At 36.3% G+C, this 21,650-nt stretch overlaps 2 protein-coding genes across 8 annotated transcripts in view; both read left to right on the top strand.

Moving 5' to 3' along the window:
* The window catches only part of kdm6ba (lysine (K)-specific demethylase 6B, a), an 84,649-nt gene extending 82,621 nt beyond the window's left edge, over positions 1-2,028 (top strand). For all 5 annotated transcript variants that reach the window (XM_079867706.1, XM_079867702.1, XM_079867704.1 and 2 more), the window contains one exon: positions 44-2,028. In XM_079867706.1, the coding sequence (XP_079723832.1) occupies positions 44-67 (24 nt within the window). In that variant the 3' untranslated portion in view covers positions 68-2,028. The remainder of the gene's footprint in view (positions 1-43) is intronic.
* Positions 2,029-8,105: 6,077 nt separating this feature from the next.
* Positions 8,106-20,435, top strand: tmem88b (transmembrane protein 88 b). 3 transcript variants are annotated; one of them, XM_079867699.1, is made up of 3 exons: positions 8,106-8,575; positions 12,767-13,144; positions 19,393-20,435. In XM_079867699.1, exons 2-3 carry the CDS (start codon positions 12,773-12,775, stop codon positions 19,672-19,674), a joined length of 654 nt encoding a protein of 217 aa, XP_079723825.1. In that variant the 5' UTR covers positions 8,106-8,575; positions 12,767-12,772; the 3' UTR covers positions 19,675-20,435. The 3 variants fall into 3 exon arrangements, with proteins under 3 accessions (XP_079723825.1, XP_079723823.1, XP_079723824.1); XM_079867697.1 differs by lacking the exon at positions 8,106-8,575 and adding an exon at positions 10,668-10,865; XM_079867698.1 differs by lacking the exon at positions 8,106-8,575 and adding an exon at positions 10,668-10,865 and having other exon boundaries at positions 12,743-13,144.
* Positions 20,436-21,650: the final 1,215 nt, after the last annotated feature.

The raw sequence follows: 21,650 nt of genomic DNA, 5'->3' as shown, positions 1-21,650 counted from the left end.
AAAGAGCTAACATCTCTCGTTTGTTTGTCTTTGTCTTTCTCAGGCCATCAGTCCCAGCTCCCGATGAGAACGTCTCGTCACTTTCCCTCACACAGCCATAACCAAAACTCCTGCTCGCAGGACAAGATCTTTTATTTTAGTCCGATTAAGACTTAAAACATTTACAGTTGGAAAAAAAAAATTACCTACTACTGTTAATATTTGTTGAACAGCCAATCCAGAACCAGTTTACTAAGAATTGTTTACAGAACCAATCAGCCAATAAGACTCCAGTTTGCTCCTGTCGGTCTTGTGTATCAACCTCTGAATGGCTCTGCGGGACGTCCGATGAACCGCAGTTTGGTGCTGTCACTGCTTACAGCAGCGGATTTGACAAGATCCTGTCCGTTTAGGTTTTTGTTCTTAGTTTTCTTTCATGTTGCTTTTTTTTGTTTGTTTTTTGTCTTGAATACTGAAATGTCTAAATGGTCTTTGTACTTTTCGTGGGTGCTTATTTTTCTCCAATAATTTATTATTTTTAAACCTAGAACAGCCTAGATATATACCACATTGGCCTTGTGACTTGTATTTAGTGAAGAGATAAAAATTAATAATACTAATAATAGAGCTATGGACATTTTTCTAAAGCATTAAGAATTAAAAAGAAATAGTTGTTCAGAATGCTTCAAAACATACGGGTTTTAAAATACTTTTTCAGTTTTAGTATGGAACGTTGTGTTTATATCATCAGGACAAGCATTTAAGGATTGCATTTTTAATCAATCTCTTTTCCTGCGTTTTGTGGTTATTCTTGTTCAGTTTCATCTGTTTTGGTCAGTGAATTGTTTCTCCTCTATACAGATCTATTCTCTTTTTTTAATTGTACAATTGTTTTTTTGTTTTTTTTATTTAAAATGTTCTTCTATTTATTGGATATAAAATGCTCTCCCTGCCTCAACATGGTTATCATAGATGTATTAAGGGTTTCTATTGTTATTCTAAATCCTCTGTAATATTTTAAGGGTGCTGATTTTCTTTCTTTTTTTTTTGTTAAATCTTGGTGCTTGCCCCTTTAAATGTCTTTCCTGTCTATATGAATTAAATCTCTCATAACTGACTCCTTGTCCTTTTAGATTGTAGAGCACAGAGGGTAGGATTTGACTAATCAGAAGTTGTCTGTTATACACAAATGTTTTTAAAACACATTTTTTTTCCCACCCAAGTTGACAACAACATGACTTAAATGTGATCACTGTTATACATTTTAACACCTGCTCACTTTCCAGTTTAAATGTTTATTTAAAGAAAGAAAAAAAAAAGAAGATTAAATCCAGGGGCCATGTTCATACGAGTTCTCAGATCTTTTTGCTTGTTTTTGTACTAAGATGGTGACTTGGACTGATGTCAGAAATCCTGAGCCTAGATTAGCAGCTACTTTGTGATGAATTCAGGTGATTCACGAATGTGTGCTAAGAACAGATTTCGATACCTATCTTACACATTTAGTGGTGCTTCTGTCCTGTTGTAAATGCTGTTCATTTGAGGACACGTTTTCCACGCTGACTACAGCAGGCATAAACCTTCAATACACATGCTATACAGTTATTGGCTGCAGTGGGTTGTCATACGCCTAAACTAATGCTTATATAGAGAATTGTGGCATTTTACTGGAACGAGTAACAGTGTGAAAGGGGATTTAACGCATTATTGTTTTAAAATATATACTGTAATTTTTTACAGCTTTAGAGGCGTTAGCGTGAAATGATTCATGTATTATCAGGAAAATTGTTTTGATTATGAAATAGATGGTGCTGAGTTCTTCTTGAGCTACTCTCAATTTTTTTAAGAAATATTTTTCCTGTTGCAATATACACACTTTCCCCTTTTTTTCCCTCATTATTATTTTATTTTTGTGGTTATTTAAAATCTGCACTGTTTTGGAATTCACACACGAAGCGAACTGAGCCAGACATGTCTTAAACACTTTGTGAATTCGTGTGTCATTGATATGATTACTCTGAATAATATTAAATGCTTTTGATAAACTTTGATCTGTGCCATGTCTCTGTATTCATTCATTGGAAGTGTAAGGTTTCAAAAACATTTATTATATATCTAATTAACATTTCAGCCACAAACACATACAAGAAACAAATGAAGCAGAGCACTTACATCTGTAGAAGGAAGATATTTTAAGAGACAAAAACAATGACATGCCATATCAAAATATTATTAAAGGGGTATCAATAATATTAAGAGATCTAAACAAAGCCATGGTGATTTAAAGATACACTGTAATTTTGGGCCTTTTAGCGAATAAAAAAAACTGCATGCGGAAGAATGTTTTTTTTTGTGACTCAAACATGACTTTGAATATATTCTTTCTCACAGCTAAAAGAGAGAGAGATTACCCTACTGCTCATTCACTACTAGGCTTATTTTACCAGTTTAGAAGGAAATGATCTCAAAATGACTATCTGAAGAATTTACTGTAGCTGTACCTATTAACTATGGAAGCTTGTTTCTGCCACAGAATAAAAAATTAAAAAGGTATTTGTGACTTTTTAGCTCATCTGACTTTTCTTTTTCTCAGAATTGCGTGATATTAACCCTTAAACAGGCAAGAGTAGAAAATGATAAGCAACAAATAATTTCATGTCATTTTTTATATCATCTGGACTTAAGTAAATCATATCCAAAAGAATTTTTGAAAAATGTTATGTATTTTGGATTTTATGAGTTGTGACTCCCAGATCACATTGCCTGTTTAGGGTATAAAAAAAGGACCAAATGTATAACTAACTGCCATTGCATGTTTAAAACAATTATATCCTATACTTCAACTCATATGATGTTGACATATCATTGGAAAGCTTACAAACTCAAGATTGAGCCTGTGAAAACCGTTTTGAAATCGGACCTTTCATTACCATAAAAAATGGTAAAAAATGTTGGATTAAGGTCAGGCTGACTAATTGATCACAGATAACTTGAAGCAAATCATGTGACCAGCATACTCAAGACAGACAGGCTGTATCAGTTTAACCTGTACATTTTATAATTTGTAAAAACAAAAAATATCTCAGAATACAAAGTTAATCCCTTTTTTATACCCAAAAGTGGTAATGTGACTCAGGTGTAACATATATTTCAAAACGTGCTAAATAACAACATGAACAACATTTTTATACATTTTCTTTTTCAGCACCTTAAGAAAATGTTCATAATGTTAGCAGTGTTAGTATTATTTTTTCAAAAGAAAAGTTTGTATTTACATGAAGAAAATCTTAATAAAAATATTTTGGCAAAAAACAAACAATCACAATCTTGTTGATACAAATTTGTCCATATAAACATAATGACTGCATTACATGGATTTAAACCCATTAAAAGGCAGGAATTAAGCAGGAAAGAACTAATACAGTGAACAACGCTTCTCTCTTCAACATAGGTCATTAAGCATAGAAAATAAAAACATAGTATTACATATAATCTTATCTCAAAGTGTACATTCTTCCACTTTTATTTAAAGTGAAATTTAAACTTAAGCTTAAATTTTGGAACTATAGGTTTCCTTCCTACAGGTCTCAAAAGTCCAAAAAATCATCTGTCAAATCTAAGTCCTTAATAAAGTCTATGAAAGGTCCCCAAATCCTATCGAATAAATGTTGTTTAGATTTCCAAGAAAAGTAAGTTTAATATATATTTACTTATCTCAAAATCTGAATGTCCTGCATCACTGGCAGCCATGTTGGATTTAGGTCAGGCTGACTAATTAATCACAAAAATTTTTAAACAAATCATGTGACCAGCATACTCAAGACAGACCAGGCTGTGATAAATTATAAAAGGATTTGATGAAAAAATCATTCTTACGCCCCAAAAAAAGACGTTACACCCAGATCACATTGCCAGTTTTAGGGTTAAGTCGCAAGTGCGTGTTATAAAGTCAGAATTGCGAGATATAAACAATTGTGAGAAAAAAATCTGAATTTATTTCTCGCAATTATGACTTTTTAACACGCAATTCTGGTGTAAACTCGCAATTGTGAGAGAAAAAGTCGCAGTTATCTTAAAATGTTTTATTCGTGGCGGAAACAGGCTTCAATAATTAACAGACATGATACTTCCTCGAAAAGTCGTGAACATATCCTGTCGCGTTTGTCACCAGACTCTCTGTTCGGCATTGTTTTGTGTTGTGTTGTGTGTGTTTTATGGGTGATTGGAGATTTAGCTGTTCCATGTCAACCTTTCCCACTCGTGTTGACAACTAGCCTCTGCTACTCCAACACTCCCACACCAGACACGCCGGAGCAACTTCTCTATTTACAGATATTATAAGACACGCATGGTCGAGTGAAGTATGTGTGCAATTTCCCGCGAAAACCATCCCGAGGGGTTAAAAATATAAACACTTATAATAGGTTTACAATATAAATCAGGGTAAGAAAAAAGAGTTTTGGAAGAAGGATTGATGTAGACTCCTTATTTTAAAATTACATAATGTACCTTTAAAACAATGTTTCTTATATTATTCGTCGGGTTGTTTAAAAAAAAAAAAAAATCTTATCACTTTGAATAATTTTTGCATTACTTTTTTATTTAATCTTTGCATTTTTTTTCCCCTACACAAGATTAATATAATTGCTCGTCATCATTCCTCGATTTCATTAGCCCATACCAGGCACGCTGTTATCTGTAGGCGAATATTTATCCTTGTTTATTCATCCCATGTTTTTGTGTCAGGTTCGTCCCTATCAAAGTTCCTTCCTGTTCTTTGCTGACGTAAGTTCAGAGGAACCAGAGCTTGTTTACTTTTGTGATCAGCTTTCAGTAACATGCCCTATCTCAAAACTCTGAAACATGTTTGGCACAAGATTCCTCACTTCACGCAGTAGCTTTCAATTTATCTGTGTAATGGAAGAGACTCCTATAACACACCCACGTGGGCTGGAAGAGTTGAAATGATGGTCAGATACATCAAGCCGTGCAAACTCAAGCCTCAACCACCAGTTCATCTCAACTGCCAACAAATTATTCTGTAAAACATTTCAATTCATGGTCAGTTATTGCAGAAATGCATTTTCATCATAACACTCCAAATATGTAAGCAGACACGTATCCAAACTCTCCCACATCAACATAAACTGGATTTGGAAAAGGTTAAGGTTGCGCAGGCCTGCGGATTTCCTACTTCCTGTAAGAACAGGAAGCTCTTTCCACCCCTCCTTTAACACATGGCTCAGATTTCGCCATTCAGAAAGCCAAAATGCAAATGCAAAGCTTGTTAAATTAATGCAAAGTAAAGTCAAGGCGCTGTAGTGCACTTAAAATTTCGCTTGCCACAAACCAGAGGCTGGTGAAAGCAAATCACTCAAAAACATTTTTAGCCTTAAAAAAATAAATAAAAATGCAGTGGATGCAACTATTTTCAGCAAACCTCGACTAAGTTATATGTTTGCACAACAGGATTTAGGCAATCTTCTGACTGATTACAGCAACAGTCAATCTCAATCACACTTTTAGCATCACTCTTCTCCTGGTTCAGTCCTGTTCAGTGCTTCTAAGCATTGCATATTTGCGCGGGTTTTATCTTTTCTTGACGTCCCTCTTGCGTGAGGTCAGGGGTGCAGATACAGAGTAAACATGGGCTGTACAAAGCAGTGGGAAACATTACATCTGACGGACATTAATTGATGCGTGTGTGATGGGCTCTTATCAGTTACGCAAGCCAGCATTTACACTATTCCTCCAATGTGCAACCACTCCCTCTGTATTTGCAGATACTCTTTTCATCATGAAGGAGAGCTGCTCCACTCCATCCTCCTTTCAGATCTGTCCTTGCCATCAGTTGTTTGTGATCCTTTCTGTTCTTTTCCCATGTGGACTTTTCAACTTTAAGGCATGTTAACCTTTGAAGATATCCTTGGTCTGGATGAGGGCAGTTCACTGGAAAGCTGGTCTTGCTCTTAAATGTTGCCTACATTATTTCCTTTTCACACTTTTACTTTTTTATGATAAGCTGATCAGCAAAAACAAAATGTTTTTTTAAATCACTCTTTCAATTCTGGACCATTTTTTTCAGTGTGATCTTTCATTATATCAGACTATCAGTCTAATTCTGCATCATGATCGCAACCTTGATTTACTCTGAATAAAATAATTGTACATTTCACAATTTTTTAAATATTTTTAATGTCAGAATATTTTTTAAATATACATATTGTTCTACAATAGTGGCCAACATTGATATCCGGCCTATGAAAATTGGCAAATTCAAATATTATAAAAAAATTGTTTTTATTATTAAAAAGGATTTTATAGCATATTGCATAGTTGTGCTTGGAGTGAATTTTTATTTATGATAACGCAATGAAACATGCCAAATTGTGCGGACTTAGTTCTGGCCAGACTGTCATACAAAGAAATCATAAACATGCAAAAACAAGAAAGAACCAACGAAATATTAATAACTGATTATGTTGAGCTTTTTCCTTTGCGTTTTTTGTTTTTCTATGCATTTTTCTATGCAAGTAACATAAAACCTGTAGCTGTAATTTTACTTTTTTTGCCAAATAATTTTGTCTGATAAATAAAACCTTAACCAGGAGTAGCATTTTTTTTAAAAATGTTACATTTAAAAGTATTTAAATATATATATAAAAAAAAATCATATTTTAAATCAAACTTGTAGGGTAATAAAGTCAAATATCCCCTTCGAACATCACTTTTGGCCAAAGAGGAGTGAGAATTGAGGTAGAAAAGATTTAAGACTGGAAGTGCAAAATTCTTTTAATTTCTAATAGCAAAACCTATTATATTAAATGTCACGAAGTGTGTTAACGTTATGATGAACAAGCCAGTGTTTTATGTATATGGACCATTTTGGAGTTGTGAACATTATTTTGTGTTCTGTTGACGTAATAATGTTGATCATTACATTAACTTAATATTGTAGGTAATTTAAACGCAAAATCTCAACAAAATTTTTTTTGGTTAAAAAATAAGTTGCAGTAACTTAATGAAATTGTCTTGTAATTGGGCAGTGGACTTCTAGTTCCCAGCATGCTTTACATAGGACTGGATCAGGAGATTAAATGTTACAAATAAGTGTTATTTTATTTGTTTTTAGTGAAAGAAAACACTGTTAGTGTTTAATGCCATTATGTTTGACATTTAAAAGAGTTTCTGTAATGTTGAGGATTTTGTGGTTACCATTGTGCTCAAGAGCAAAAATGCCTGAGCTAATGCCACTGACAAGTAATCTCTTGTTCATTAAATGTACATGCTAAACAAGTCACATTAAGCATGTGCTATACTAGCTGCGTATTTTAATTCAAATAGATAAGATTAATTGGTTCCAGGGCTACAGCTCAAGTAAAGTTGAGGTGACCTGGGGGCCGTTTACACAACTAACATAAAACTTTATGCGTTTTGGCCGTTCATTTACATGACAACGACGTTTAGGGAGCCTAAAATGCAAACTTTTGAAAACGGGCTTCAACGTGTATGTTTTTGAAAATTACATTATTTTCATCTGTGAAAATGGTGACGTTATGCGCATGTGTATTACATGTTCAGTCTACAGACGCATAGTGTTTCTTTACAAAGTGACACCGCCAACTACTGGCCTGGCATGAGCCGTTTTCACAGATCCGACTTGAAACCATAGACTGCTTGAAACTAGCAGATTGTTTCGACGACGTTGTCTGTATGCGAAAAACACAAAGGAAATACAAAAACATACCCTTTATTTTTTTTCAAGTAATCAACTTAATTTGGGTCCATTCATGTTACGAATTAAGTTCCTCTAAGTCAATGTAGTTTGTTAGTTGAACGTAATTTCATTAGAAGTTGTCATAACTCAAAAAAAAAAAAAAAAAAAAAAAAAAAAATGCAAACCGTTACATTATGTTTGTTTGTTGAGCCAACACATTTTTATTTTTATATCCCTGAAATGTCCCCTAAAAGACTGATTGTTGCATAACAAGTGCATTATGGGTGGAGGAAGATGGATAACATGAGTTTACGCACAGATCACTTGGGCAACATCAACCAAACCACCACAAGATTGCAGGAAAAACAACACTTGGCACCATGTGGTCAGAGCAGTTTATGTTTCGAGCAGAGGAGAAAGGAGGTGTGGAAGAGGTGGTTTCATGTCCTCTCTATCCATCAGCAGTAATTTAAGTCTTCACTTCGGCTCTTTAAATAAACATTCCTTCCCCCCATACAAAAAGTAAAGAAAGGGAGTGAGAGGAGAAGAGAAGGGTAAGGAAAAGGGGGAGGGGGCATGAGGGAGGCACAGAGAAAGGCACTGCTATAACTGCCAGGCGGGATACATCCATATCTCAGTCCGCCTCACTAACAGAGAGCGAGTGGACTCATACACAGCCAAAAACAGCTGCAACTTCAGAGAACACAAGAAATGAGAGCAAGGATCAGTCTAGTACAGCAAGGGAAAACGTTTTTAGAATTTTAGAGATTCTAGAACTTTCTGAACAAGGAATTCCAAAAAAGAACAAAAAACAAAGAGTGCATGTTGAGTTAGACAAAGGCAACAAGAAGAAGAGGACTACTGGACTCTCAGCATCGGGTGAGTGGGGGGTGCAGAGGGCTTGATAAGGTGCAGTGAGACTGACCTATCAGAGGCCACAGCAGGGGAACGCTTGGAATTCACGGATCTGTTAGATTGCTTATTTAACATTAATTCACATAACTTCTAGTGTGGAGTGTTGCAAGTGCATACCTGCTACCTTTCATTTAAAGACTGTTTTAATCGTGATAACTCTCGAAGTGAATTATTTAACCAGCATTTATTGGCATGGGGCATGTAAAGTACATATGCTTGATATTTGCGGACGAGATCTGCTACGCCAATGCTGAGCAAAGACAAGAATTTGTTCAGCAGCTTAGTTAAAATAACATACATAAAGGACAAGAATATATTAAAAACCCCATAGCAGACGTCTACAGGTGGTGCTGGGGAGGAGAGGGGTAAACAGATTTTTTCATAATCTTGTCAGCTAAGTTATTGAAGTATATCTGGTTGGCTAATTCCACGGCGTTAGTTTCTTGAATGAACTATGTGTTTACCAGTGAAGTTATACTGTATATGGATTAATCAATTAAAATACCCCATCAAGTAGAAGCAGACATTGATCAAAAATGTTTATGAATCAGTATAAGATCATATCAAACCTAATATAAATAGCAAAGTAAAAACAATTCCACCTATAAAGATTTTTAAGTTGCTATATAGCTCGTTTCTGCTTTATGCATGCATAAATAAGGTTGATTCTGAGTAATATTTACTCCAGATTAATTCTCAATTGTGTGATTCCCAGAAAAGTGGAAACAGTGTTAGCGGGTGGAGCAGTGTGTGTTCTCCAGGTTTGGCATAGTGTGCGCTTGTGTTCAGGTTTCCTGTGAGGGGTGATGGAGTGTTTGTTATATGCTGAGTCACATGCCATACATTAGGCGCTAACAAACAGAATACAAAGACAGGAAGACACAACGGTCAGCAAGCGCACAAACGTGTGCATATCACCCTCATCATGCATCACTGATGGCATATTCAGGATCTAGTGTTTAAGGATGAGAGTGTATGTGTGTGTGTGTGAGTCGGAGACCATCCTGTATCCATATTTAGATGATTAGCGTATGGCATTGAGGCCACAGCTGTCTGGCGTGTAAAGTATTTATGTAGTTTGACCTCGGTCTATTGTTCTGGAGTCCTATCTGGATGGTCAGTCAGTCTAACCGGGGGGATGTCAGTCTAACCTCTTTCCCACTCTCCACAGGTTTTATATATATATATAACAGCCTATAAACTGATTAAATCAGAGTTGGGGTTCTAGGCCAGTTCTGCATCTTTATTATTATTAGTACTATTATTATGGTGATTGTACTATATTGTATCTTTATGGTATTGATTGTTAGAGTGTCATGAGAAGCAAGACAATTTTTGGAAGAAATTATGACAATAAAAGTGACTTTTTCCTGATTTATATATATTTTGCAATTTAAATGACGTGTATACATTTTTACTTACATAAAATTTAGAAAACAAAACAAAAAAATTTGCATAAAGAAAATTAAGCCTCTTGAGGATCATAAGGATTTTAGCATTGTGACATTTTCTATTTCTGTACTCTGACAAAATCTCATTAACAACTAAAACAATAATTTTTACATCATAGTAGCATTTGTTGGACCACCCGCAATTAATGCTGATTTTATTTTTCTAACAATCATTGTGTCCTGAAAGGATGGATCTCATTACTATTTGACAAATTTAGAATAAATAAATTATACAAAACTTAAAAGTGAAACAGTGATTGGGGTGAGGGTGCTTAATTATGAAAATTAATATTATTATTTTTTTATTTGGGGTAACATCATACATACCCATATAAATGATAAAAGAGATCAAATCTCCAGAGGTGTGTTACTGCGATGTCAAGGCTTCTCACTCTTAATCACTTCATCATATCGCCTGTGTTGTTCCAAACACACTGAAATACCAATTAGTTTCCGCCACAAAGGGCCAATTGGCTTTCAGATAACAATCAGTCTCTGATTAAAGACCTAATTAAAGGATCATACAACCCTAGTTTCCTGGCGATAAGTGATTTAACCTTGCTCTGAACTTTAGGAAACAGTGCAAAACAGATGTCAAAGTCGCCTATGAACGCATCCACCAAAGTAACAAGCTTTTTTAGATTTTCAAACAATTGCTCAGAGTGAAATCACCTAGAGTTTCCTGCAGCCGCTGTTGTTAGCAAACATGTCACAATCACAGAGCCAATATAAGCCAGACGCTAAACGAGCTCTGATGATGATAGAAACATCTGCTCAAACTGAACCCTTTCAAGTTCTAAATGGTAACGAATAATGCTTTATTTTATTCTTTTGTAACTTTTATTAAAATATCAGCAGAGTTTTCCATGTTAGATATACAGTAGTCAACATTTGAAGTGGATCAAAAAAGTTCATCAAAGTTGTTCTAAGACAAGAACAGGTGTTGTTCAAAATTCATGTATACCTTGATGAAAGGTTTTGATTCACTTCAAATGTTGAATACTGTAGATCCGGGTCACTAAAGACCCAAATATATAATTATGATTGGCGAAACATTAATGCATTTAAGGGTTAACTTTACATCTATGCATTTAGCAGATGCTTTTATCCAAAGTGACTTAAAAAGAAGAACAAAGCATTCATCAGAGAGCCAACAATCGTCATAGTACACAATGCCAGGTTTATTAGACAACACTGTAAACCCGAATAAGTTGGCAAAACTAAAAAAATCTGAGGTAATCAGTTAGACTACACTGAAAAAAAAATATTCGTTGAGTTAAATAAAAAAATGTATGGTAAGTGGTTGCACACAATTGATTTTTAGCTAAATTTAAACAAATGCATTAAGTTGAACTAAAATTGATTAAGTTCAACTTAATGTATTTGTTTAAATGTAGCTAAAATCAATTGTGTGCAACCACTTACCATACATTTTTTTATTAAATTCAACAAATCATTTTTTTCAGTGTACATACAATTTTTGTTTAAGTTAAGAAATTTAAAGTTTACGCAGAACTTTTTATTTTGTTCTCATTTTAAATGCTCCTAACTTGGAATGTTTGAGTAAGCTAATTCATACATTTAACTTAAAATGATCATGTAATCTTGACTGAAATATTTTTAGTAGAGGAAACTTATAGCTTTTACCAGCTAATTCAATAAATGCTAATTTGCTAATTGGTAACAATTCCTTGACATTAGCATAGCACTTGCTGAATGAGTACAGTAACATGAAACATTTAATATATATCTGTTCTCAAACTAAACTCATGCCATGATAACCCTACAAAAAAACAACATAACAGAAACTCTTCTAAGCATAACAAAACATTAAACACTACTAAATCTCCCACTTAACATTAATCTGGCACCAAAAATATTATTTAACACTTAATTTTAGCATTTACTCTCACTTTTGAGTGTCATGGCAAAGCATGCTGGAAAATTGAAGTCCCAGCCCAGATTCAGTTAAATTAAAGTTTGTCTAAATTAAAAGAAACAAGTTCATAAAACACAAAACTAGAAAACAATTCAGATCACTTAAAATGTGTCAGTTCAATTAACTCAAAAGAAAAAGAAAGTACTAAATACTCATAAAAGTTCATTTGATTGAACTAATTTGTTTAATTATTTTGAGCGTTAGGGTTTACAGTGTATCAGCTCATTCCACCATAGAGGAACAGAGAGAGTGAAGGTTTTGGAGAGTGAGTTTTTGCCTCGTTGTGAGGGAATAAGACGACGCTGATTCAGTGACCTGAGCTGGCGGGAGGGAGCATACATTTCTACAAAGTGTTCAGTTCACTTACTTAATAATTTTAAGGCAACGGGTTTACTAAATTTTAGTAAGTAAACTTAATGCTTAATTGAAATTCTTTTTTTTAAGTTATATGTACTTGACAATTCCACATTACTTAATTTTTTTTTATTAAGCATGAAGTTATACTTAATAATCTTACAGCAACAGGTTTCCTAAACAAAAATTTGTTATGTCAACTGATCACTTTTTACAGTGTAGTAGTGGGTTGGGTTGGGTTGGGGGGGGGGGGGGGGGGGCGTTCCAGATGTAGTCCTGAAAGCCAGGGTTAAAACTTTAAATGCCTAACAATGCCCCTTAGCTATTCTAAACTCACTGTAAATCACTGCTTCACGGGGCTTATTGCTTTATTTTACTTTTGTAAAGTCTTTCGATCTCTATCGTCCTTAGATCAGGATGAGCATGAATGGCACACTGGAGAAGGGGGCTCATCACCAGGCCCTCGACCTCTCTGAAGAGCTCCCAACCAACACCCATCACCACCATCACCCTCATCCCAGTTTCCAGCACACAAACTCCCTGGCCTCGACTGTGCCCGCCGGGACCCCGGTCGGAGGATCTGGGGTGGTCGTGCCTCCCCCGTACTCGGCTGCGGAGGGTCCGCTGGAGCTGCGGGGGTCTCTGGACTGCTGGGCTTGCTCAGTGCTGGTGACCGCGCAGAACCTGCTGATCGCTGCCATCAACGCCTGCCTGGCCGGCTGTGTCTTCGGGCTCATCCTCACTCCTGCTATCGTCATGGTGGTGTTCGGCTTTCTCTGTCATTCAACGGTAAGAGTTGCAGGGGAGAAGTGCATCAAACTGCTCACAATATCAAAAGAATGTGTGACCCTGGATCACAAAACCAGTCACAAGTCGCACGGGTATATCTGTGGCAATAGCCAACAATATGGGTCAAAATTATCGATTTTTCTTTTATGCCAAAAATCATTAGGATATTAAGTAAAGATCATGTTCTATGAAGATATTTTGTAAATTTTCTTACCGTAATTATATAAAACATTTATTTTTGTGAGTGAATGCTGCACAATCACGAAGATAAATGGACAGCTTTAGAGGCGATTTTTTTGCACCCTCAGATTCCAGATTTTCAAATAGTTGTATCTCGGCCAAATATTGTCCTATCCTTACAAACCATGCATCACTGGAAAGCTTATTCAGCTTTCAGATGATGTATCATGGGTCATGATAAATGACCCATGTGACTGGTTTTGTGGTCCAGGGTCACATATACGATATACAGAGTTTATGAAAAGGCTGTTTTTGAAGGATGTGTGAACTGATTTTGGACACGACAGTAAACACGCAGCTCAAAGTTGCTCATTTCACGTGATGAGGACATATTACGTATAGACACAGGAGCAAAAAACAACCTGAAAACTGTCTAAAATAATTATTAGAAATTATTTAAATCATTTTATTTCATTTAAATAAATAAGACAAAATTGTGTAAGAGAAACATTATAATAAAACAGAATATTTACACACACACACACACACACACACACACACACACACACACACACACACACAAAATAAACTTTACTCACAAATATAAAATATTAAACGTAGTATAGCTACACAACCAGTAGAGGTGCACGATTAATTGTTTAAAGATCGTGATCTTGATTCAAACACCCACATAAAAACTATGGGATAAAATTTATAGTTCAGATATAAACACTGATGTCTACAGAAGCGATCAAAATAGAATAAATCACCTTTTGAATTTGAAACTTCACGCTTCCAGTAAAGATTATATCAATTACATTGTTACACCAGTAGGTGGCGACTATATTGAATCATTCAAGAGATTTGTTCAAGTGAAGTGAAACAAGTAAATTATGCGCGAGTCATTGAATCAGTCTATATATATATATATATATATATATATATAAAATTTGAATCATTTTAAAATAAATGAATGTTTTGTTTAGTTGTCTATTCAGAATCGCGAGAGAATCATCAATATCTATTTTAAACAAAAAAATCTTTGATTCTCAGTTTATTCAGAACAGAGTATGGAGTGGAAAAAGTTAAATCATTTAAAACAATGCTTCATTTATATAGCATTTATATAGCTAAGTTGTGCCAAAAACACTCTACAAAACAAAACACAATAACAAAAACTTCACAAAATAATAAAAGCAGGTCTATACAAAACAGACACAGATTCTGCAGATCAACGTGAAGATGATTTCATAATAATGGTGCCTTCACTGCAAATGCTCCATCAAATGAAACAGCCAACAGTTCATGAAAAGCTCATCTAAATAAGCTCTTAAATGAACGCCAAACAATGTGCTTGCTTTATATACAAGTAATAAAAAAACGTAAAATAAGTCCAATAAAGACATATTGCATGTCAAAATTCTGCAACATTTGAAATGAATTGTAAACGTGAAGTGTGTGGATTTAAAGTAGAAAACAGGGCATTGCATTAATCAAAGTGAGATGAAGATAGAGCCATTTAACAAGTCATTTACGCTTAAAGCATATTGAAAGACAAACAGTGTAGCAACACTAAAGGAATGTCCTTTATAATCTGGGAAAAAGACTCAGAATAAAAGCTAATCATGATTCAGAGATATTCTCCTAGGGATTTATGAGAGTTTGGCCTCTGCTTCTCTTTGATTCACCAAGTAATCTCTTAATCTCGGGCATTTCTCAGCAGTTTGAGTGCAGGAGTATTAGCAGGGGCAGGTCAGGAGTTTGAAGATGACGTCAGATGAGAAGTGTTTCAGGACAGGAGTGGATTACTGGAGTTTAATAATGAGAAAAAAAGTTCTCTCACAAAGTTGTATAGTGACTATAGGCAATCTTGCACTTTGACAATCACTTTGTCTATTTCTCTCTCAAACGCTACTACGAAATTAACAGACAAGATTCTGTTAGATACATCTCACATGCTCTTTGTCTCTTTCTAGAAGAAAACAGCTTAAGCATAGCACCCATGGGTCAGGAAGGGTCAGTGTGTGTAAATAAAGGCTGAATTCTTCCAGCCTCTCCAATTACCAGACCTTAAGATCAAAGATCAATGGCCACTCAGACCAATTAGTCCCCATGTGACACATATGAACGAGAGATGAATTCAAAGATCTGTAAGGAACAGCAGACCACCATGGTGTGAATAGTTTGTCACTTCACATAAGCAGTCGACTCCTCAGGAGTCTGTCAAAGACACACAATAGGATAATTCAAGAGGATAATTGAGACTATTTGTATTGTGAAAAGAGCTATACAAATCAACGTGACATAAGGTGCAGTTAACCATACATGAAATCGACAACCAAATAAACACACCCCTCCCTTCATTGCTCCACCTGAACAACATCTAGTAAATATTCACAGCATTTTCAACAGCATTTCTTACTGCAGTGGTTCTCAACTGGTTTGACCATGGGACCCAATTTTCCCATGGTCAAGTCGAGACCCACTTGTTTTTTCACAAAAATTGTTGACACACACAAGTAATGTCCCCCTTTACTTAACATACACATAGCCTAAATTGTAAGAATATGACTAACACTGATGAATAAACAGTATTAGCAGTCCCAAACTAGTTTTTGCAAAGGTTGGTAAGTTGGTAAGCCACCACAGTTATTTAAAAAAAAAAGCAAAATACACAAAGTGAAAATAAATTGGCATTTTGGGGTTGTGAAAACAGCAGTTACCATGTTGAAAACATCATGCAAATCCTTTCCAGCTAACACACGACGGCAGTTACGTGATTTATCGGTACTTTACTTTTCTATTTCAGCACATGATGTTTCATAAACAAAGTTCGGGAGGAGCACGTTCAAATAATCAATCCAACTTGTCATCAAACAATTACCATGTCATGTCAGCATGAGAGGAAGCATATATATATTCACTCTGTCAACTCACCTAACATTCCTTGACAGTTTTCAGCATCCCTCCACCACCCCGACTCCTCACTCTTGGCTTGTTCTTCCACAGCCAGGAATACGGGGGAGTGCTTTGGGTTCGGGCCGAATACCTCAGACAGCACGCTAAATACGCATTTATTCTATCTGATTTATTTGTAAGTGTGAACTTGTGAATTACTAATTGACAACGTAACTACGGCGTTGCATACTCGTAGTTTCTTTGCACTTGGTTTATTGAAGTGATATAAAGCGCGCGCCGCCACATCTGAAGAGTATATTGCTTGATAGGACAGGAAAGTTTGTTTTTCTGAGATGAGACAATTTTTATTTCTCAACAAGCTACGAAAATATCGTTAGAATAATGACACAAACATATAGCGTGACAACATCTCCGCAGATAATGAATCGGGACAACAACGTTTTTCTCAGGCACGTCTGATTCTGTATCACGCGCGTCTTTGAAAATCAAAAGTCTCGCATCCGAAAAAAATATTTTGAATACGTTTTTTTTGTTTATGTTGTTTCTTTGACTGTTCACTCCGCGACCCACCAGTTGAGAAACACTGGCTTACTTCACCTTTAAGTATGACTGTATTTAACTGTGATTTTTACAAGCATCTCCTTGAGTGAAGAAACCTGTCAGTGAGTGAGAAAGAGCAGATCCAAACACAGATGCGCTTTATCAGTTTTTCACCCTCCTACTCCCTGTTTACTCAGTCACTCTTCTTAAACGCTGCTTCCCTCCATCTCTCAGGGGAATAGATAAAGAATGTGGGGGGCAGGTTCATCCGTCAGTTACCCTTCCTCCTGTGCAATGCTATTTAACCAAAGAATCACAGTGGAAAACTAAAATTTGGTATCTGTCTGAAACATATATTACTATTGCAGCTTCAGGCAAGTTGACGGATCAATCAAGGATAAATATGCAACATGATCGTGAAAAAAGCAAATTCTCTTATATTTTTAGTGATCAGGCACAGAGCAGCTCAAAAAAAGTGCCAATATTATGCTTTTTTCGAATGTTACTTTTCATGCAGTGTGTAGTACAGCTGTTTGTGAATGTAAAAGGTCTGCAAAGTTTTAAAGATCAAAGTGCATGACAAATAAAGTTATTGTCTCCTAAAAGAAAGAATCGACTCTGAACTGCTGAAACGAGTCGTCAGTAATTCCAGTCTCTCTTCCTGTTACAAACCTACGTAACAATGTAACTCATTTGCATAATGCCAGTCTATGGTGTTCATTGGCTGCCCGTGAACAGCGTCTACTCTGACCCTCAAACACTGTAGTTGTAGCTGAGACTGGAAGAGTTTGGTTCGTGTTGCTTTCAGCACTGTGAATCCACTTTAAATGCACTTCAAAAGGAATTGGTACGGAAAAACTGATGCCATCATTCATATCACTGTGTATCAAATGTTGAGGAAGATCCAGAGCTGAAATTCAGATATAATAATAGACCACCTGTCCAATCAGAGCAGAGTAGACCAATCACAACAGACTGGGCCTTCTGACCAATCAGAGCAGAGTAGACCAATCACAACAGACTGGGCCTTCTGACCAATCAGAGCAGAGTAGACCAATCATAACAGACTGGGCCTTCTGACCAATCAGAGCAGAGTAGACCAATCATAACAGACTGGGCCATCTGACCAATCAGAGCAGAGTAGATCAATCTCAACAGACTGGGCCATCTGACCAATCAGAGCAGAGTAGACCAATCACAACAGACTGGGCCTTCTGACCAATCAGAGCAGAGTAGACCAATCACAACAGACTGGACCATCTGACAAATCAGAGCAGAGTAGATCAATCACAACAGACTGGGCCTTCTGACCAATCAGAGCAGAGTAGACCAATCATAACAGACTGGGGCCTTCTGACCAATCAGAGCAGAGTAGACCAATCATAACAGACTGGGCCTTCTGACCAATCAGAGCAGAGTAGACCAATTACAACAGACTGGGCCATCTGACCAATCAGAGCAGAGTAGATCAATCTCAACAGACTGGGCCATCTGACCATTCAGAGCAGAGTAGACCAATCACCACAGACTGGGCCTTCTGACCAATCAGAGCAGAGTAGACTCTCAGAAAGGAGGGATTTGGAGAGTGAATCTTCAAACAAGTTTTCAGAATCTTTGAGAAATGAGGTGATGTGCAATATATTATGAGAACATTAGAGTGTTTTTGAGAAAATGTAAGTGTTTTTTTTCTTGGATGCATGTAAACCTATAGATGGATGTAACGAACGATCTGTGCTGTCAGCAAACATTCTTGCCCAGTGTATCTGTTGTTTGTCTGTCCACACCTCACAGACTCATTCCTCCAGGGAGACCATCCTCAGCAATGCCTACACACACACACACACACACACACACACACACATTCCACCTCTTATCCTCAACCCCACACCAATTAAACAGGGGCGAGGGAAGATGTTTTAGGTTGGGAGTGCTGTGTTTTAGGGGGGGTTCCACCGCTCCATAAAAGTCTATAAAACTCGTCAGAACTCCGTGAAAGACAACAAGCGTATCGGTTAGTACACTCGTTTAAACAGCATATACACCCATCCCACATCACATTTTTGACATTATTGATACGGCTTTATTCAATTGTTATGCAACCGAACGGTCTACGGGGACATAAATCAAACCTTTAAATCAAGCCTGTTTACTCTGTCATATACAATAAAAGAGCCTCCACAGCGACAGGAAATAGAAATAAACACTAAAAACATGCCTAATGCCTACCATAGACTGTAAAAAGGTGCCTACCTTACACAACACTGGTGGACTTGCGCTCGGGAGTGGAGCGGACGAATTATTTCTACTTTTTTTTTTTTTTTTTTTTAATAGCAGCTATAACTACTTTATTAAGCAAAACAAAAGAGCCAACATGGGAAATCAATGTAACTGTGGTAAAGCACAACCAACAAATTATTTCTGTTTCTATGCACACTGCAACGGTCACAATATGACGTCACACTCTGCGCGTATGTTTAAAAAAAATTAATTAAAAAACTAAATAACACTTCTAATTGTCCACTTAAAGTGTTTATTACAAATAAATTACAAAATACTAAAATGTAATAAATGTAAATGAACAAAAATGGTCAAATTGCCTCTGTTTTCAGGTGCGCCCGCACGGCTCGACGCCGTACTGCTCGGACCTGCTGAATGACGGCGGCTGCGTGGCTCTGCTGGTTGTGGGTTTCCTGCTAGTGACTCCACTCTTGGTTCTGGCCTTGGCTGCGTACTGTCGGCTCGCTCGCCACCTTCAGCTGGGTCTGTGTTTTATTCCTTACAGCCGGGCCGTTTACAAAAACCTTCCCGCGACCCAGCACCGCGGCCTGGCAGGGGGATGCTGCGGACGTCAATCCGGGAAGAGAGAAGGGAAGGGAAAGGTGTGGGTTTAGAAGGAAAGGACTAGTACTGGAGATATGGAAAGTTGTGAATGAACACACTACTTTTTGTGTGATATATATTTTAATATTTTTATTGTAAGGTCTGCAATGTGTTATAAGGAATTCTTACTCACTGATTAACATGTTTTATAGCCAGACACACCATGTTCGTCAATTTGTTATTGCAGAATTTCAGTAGCTACTTGACATTTATAGAATAATCAAATTCAAATATCCCAAAAATGTTGTGCATGTGATCTATGTATAACAAACACTATTGGCCTCATACAAATAAGCACATATCTTTTAAGGCATTGTCAAAAATATTTTGTCATATTTTCTTATATCATGTACAGTGTTGTGTATTTTCTCTTTTCCTTAAATATGTTACATTAAATACATATCAAATACTGTAATTTCACAAAATTGGTGGGCTCTTGTGCTATTTTTTTCTCTCTCAATGTGGATTCAGGACAAACACAACCGAGTTTGACTATACAATTTATGGAAAATAAAAAAATCACTCCGGCTTTCAAAGGTAATATGGACTATGAGTTAAATCATTTTCAGAATGAATGGCACTTCTACAGAAAATTGTCAAAAATGTCAGATTACCATAAGAGAAATACATATACGAATAGCATCCTCTAATGTTAAAAACATAGAATGACAAAAATAAAAAACATGCATAATTATGCCAGTTTATGAAGCGATAAACAAAGGAATTTGTGAAAACAGACTTTTTCAGTGGTGGAAAAAAAGAGTGATCATACTGAGCTAAAAAAAAGAAAAAAAATGTTTTGCTTACTTTTTATATTATTTTAATTAAAATACCACAACAAATGTAATGGTGGCAAAATTACTTAGTAGAAATTCAATGGCTGAAGTTGAGTTTAAATGAATCTTCATACAGACAAACAAATCTTTAGCTGGCTATTGAAACTAGTGATGGGCGATTTCGAAATCATTCATGAAGCTTCGAAACCTTTACGAATCTTTTGTTTCGAATCAGTGTTTCGGAGCGTGTATCAAAGTGCCAAAGTCACGTGATTACCGTAAACGAGGCGATAGACTAGTCAAGTCAAGTCAAGTCAAGTTTATTTATATAGCGCTTTTCACAACATAGGTTGTATCAAAGCAGCTTCACAGTAATAAATTAAAACAATACATCAATGTTTGTTTCTAATGGAACGTCCATGTTTGGTAATGCTGATCAATAGTATCGTTGATTGATTAGTTAAATTAAATATCCAAATATCCCCAACTGAGCAAGCCAAAGGCAACAGTGGCAAGGAACCGAAAAACTCCATCAGGTGACCTAATGGAGAAAAAAAAAAACCTTGGGAGAACCCGGGCTCAGTCGGGGGCCAGTTCTCCTCTGGCGTTTATGAACTAGAGACCGGATTTAACTGTAAGATTAAAAGTATTATATGAATGCCTGGCTGAAGAGATGCGTCTTTAATCTAGTTTTAAACTGGGAGAGCGAGTCTGAGCAACGAACAGTATCAGGAAGACTATTCCAGAGTTTTGGAGCTAAATGTGAAAATGCTCTCCCTCCTTTGGTGGATCTGGATATCCTAGGTATGACCAAAAGCCTCGAATTTAGTGATCTTAAAGAGCGCGATGGATTATAGGGCGATAGAAGATCCGTTAAATAGACTGGAGCTAAGCCGTTTAGGGCTTTATAAGTCAGTAGCAATACCTTGTAATTAATACGGGACTTTATAGGTAACCAATGTAGTGATGATAAAATTGGTGTTATATGATCATATTTTCTTGATCTAGTTAGAACTCTAGCGGCGGCATTTTGGACTAACTGTAGCTTGTTTATTGAGGACGCAGGACAACCAGCTAATAAAGCATTACAGTAATCTAGTCTCGATGTCATGAATGCATGAACTAACTTTTCTGCGTCAGAAACTGATAGCATATTACGTAGCTTAGCAATGTTTCTAAGGTGGAAAAAGGCTGTTTTTGTAACATATGAA

This window comes from Squalius cephalus, assembly GCF_949319135.1.
Source record: "Squalius cephalus genome assembly, chromosome: 3".
Lineage (NCBI taxonomy): Eukaryota > Metazoa > Chordata > Actinopteri > Cypriniformes > Leuciscidae > Squalius > Squalius cephalus.
Note: the sequence above shows the minus strand (reverse complement) of the source record. Positions and strands in the feature narration are given on the sequence as shown.

Excerpts from the sequence above, each read along its gene's own strand:
- tmem88b (XM_079867697.1), top strand. Across the intron at positions 13,145-19,392 it reads GCTTTCTCTGTCATTCAACG|GTGCGCCCGCACGGCTCGAC; the intron begins GTAAGAGTTGCA and ends CTCTGTTTTCAG.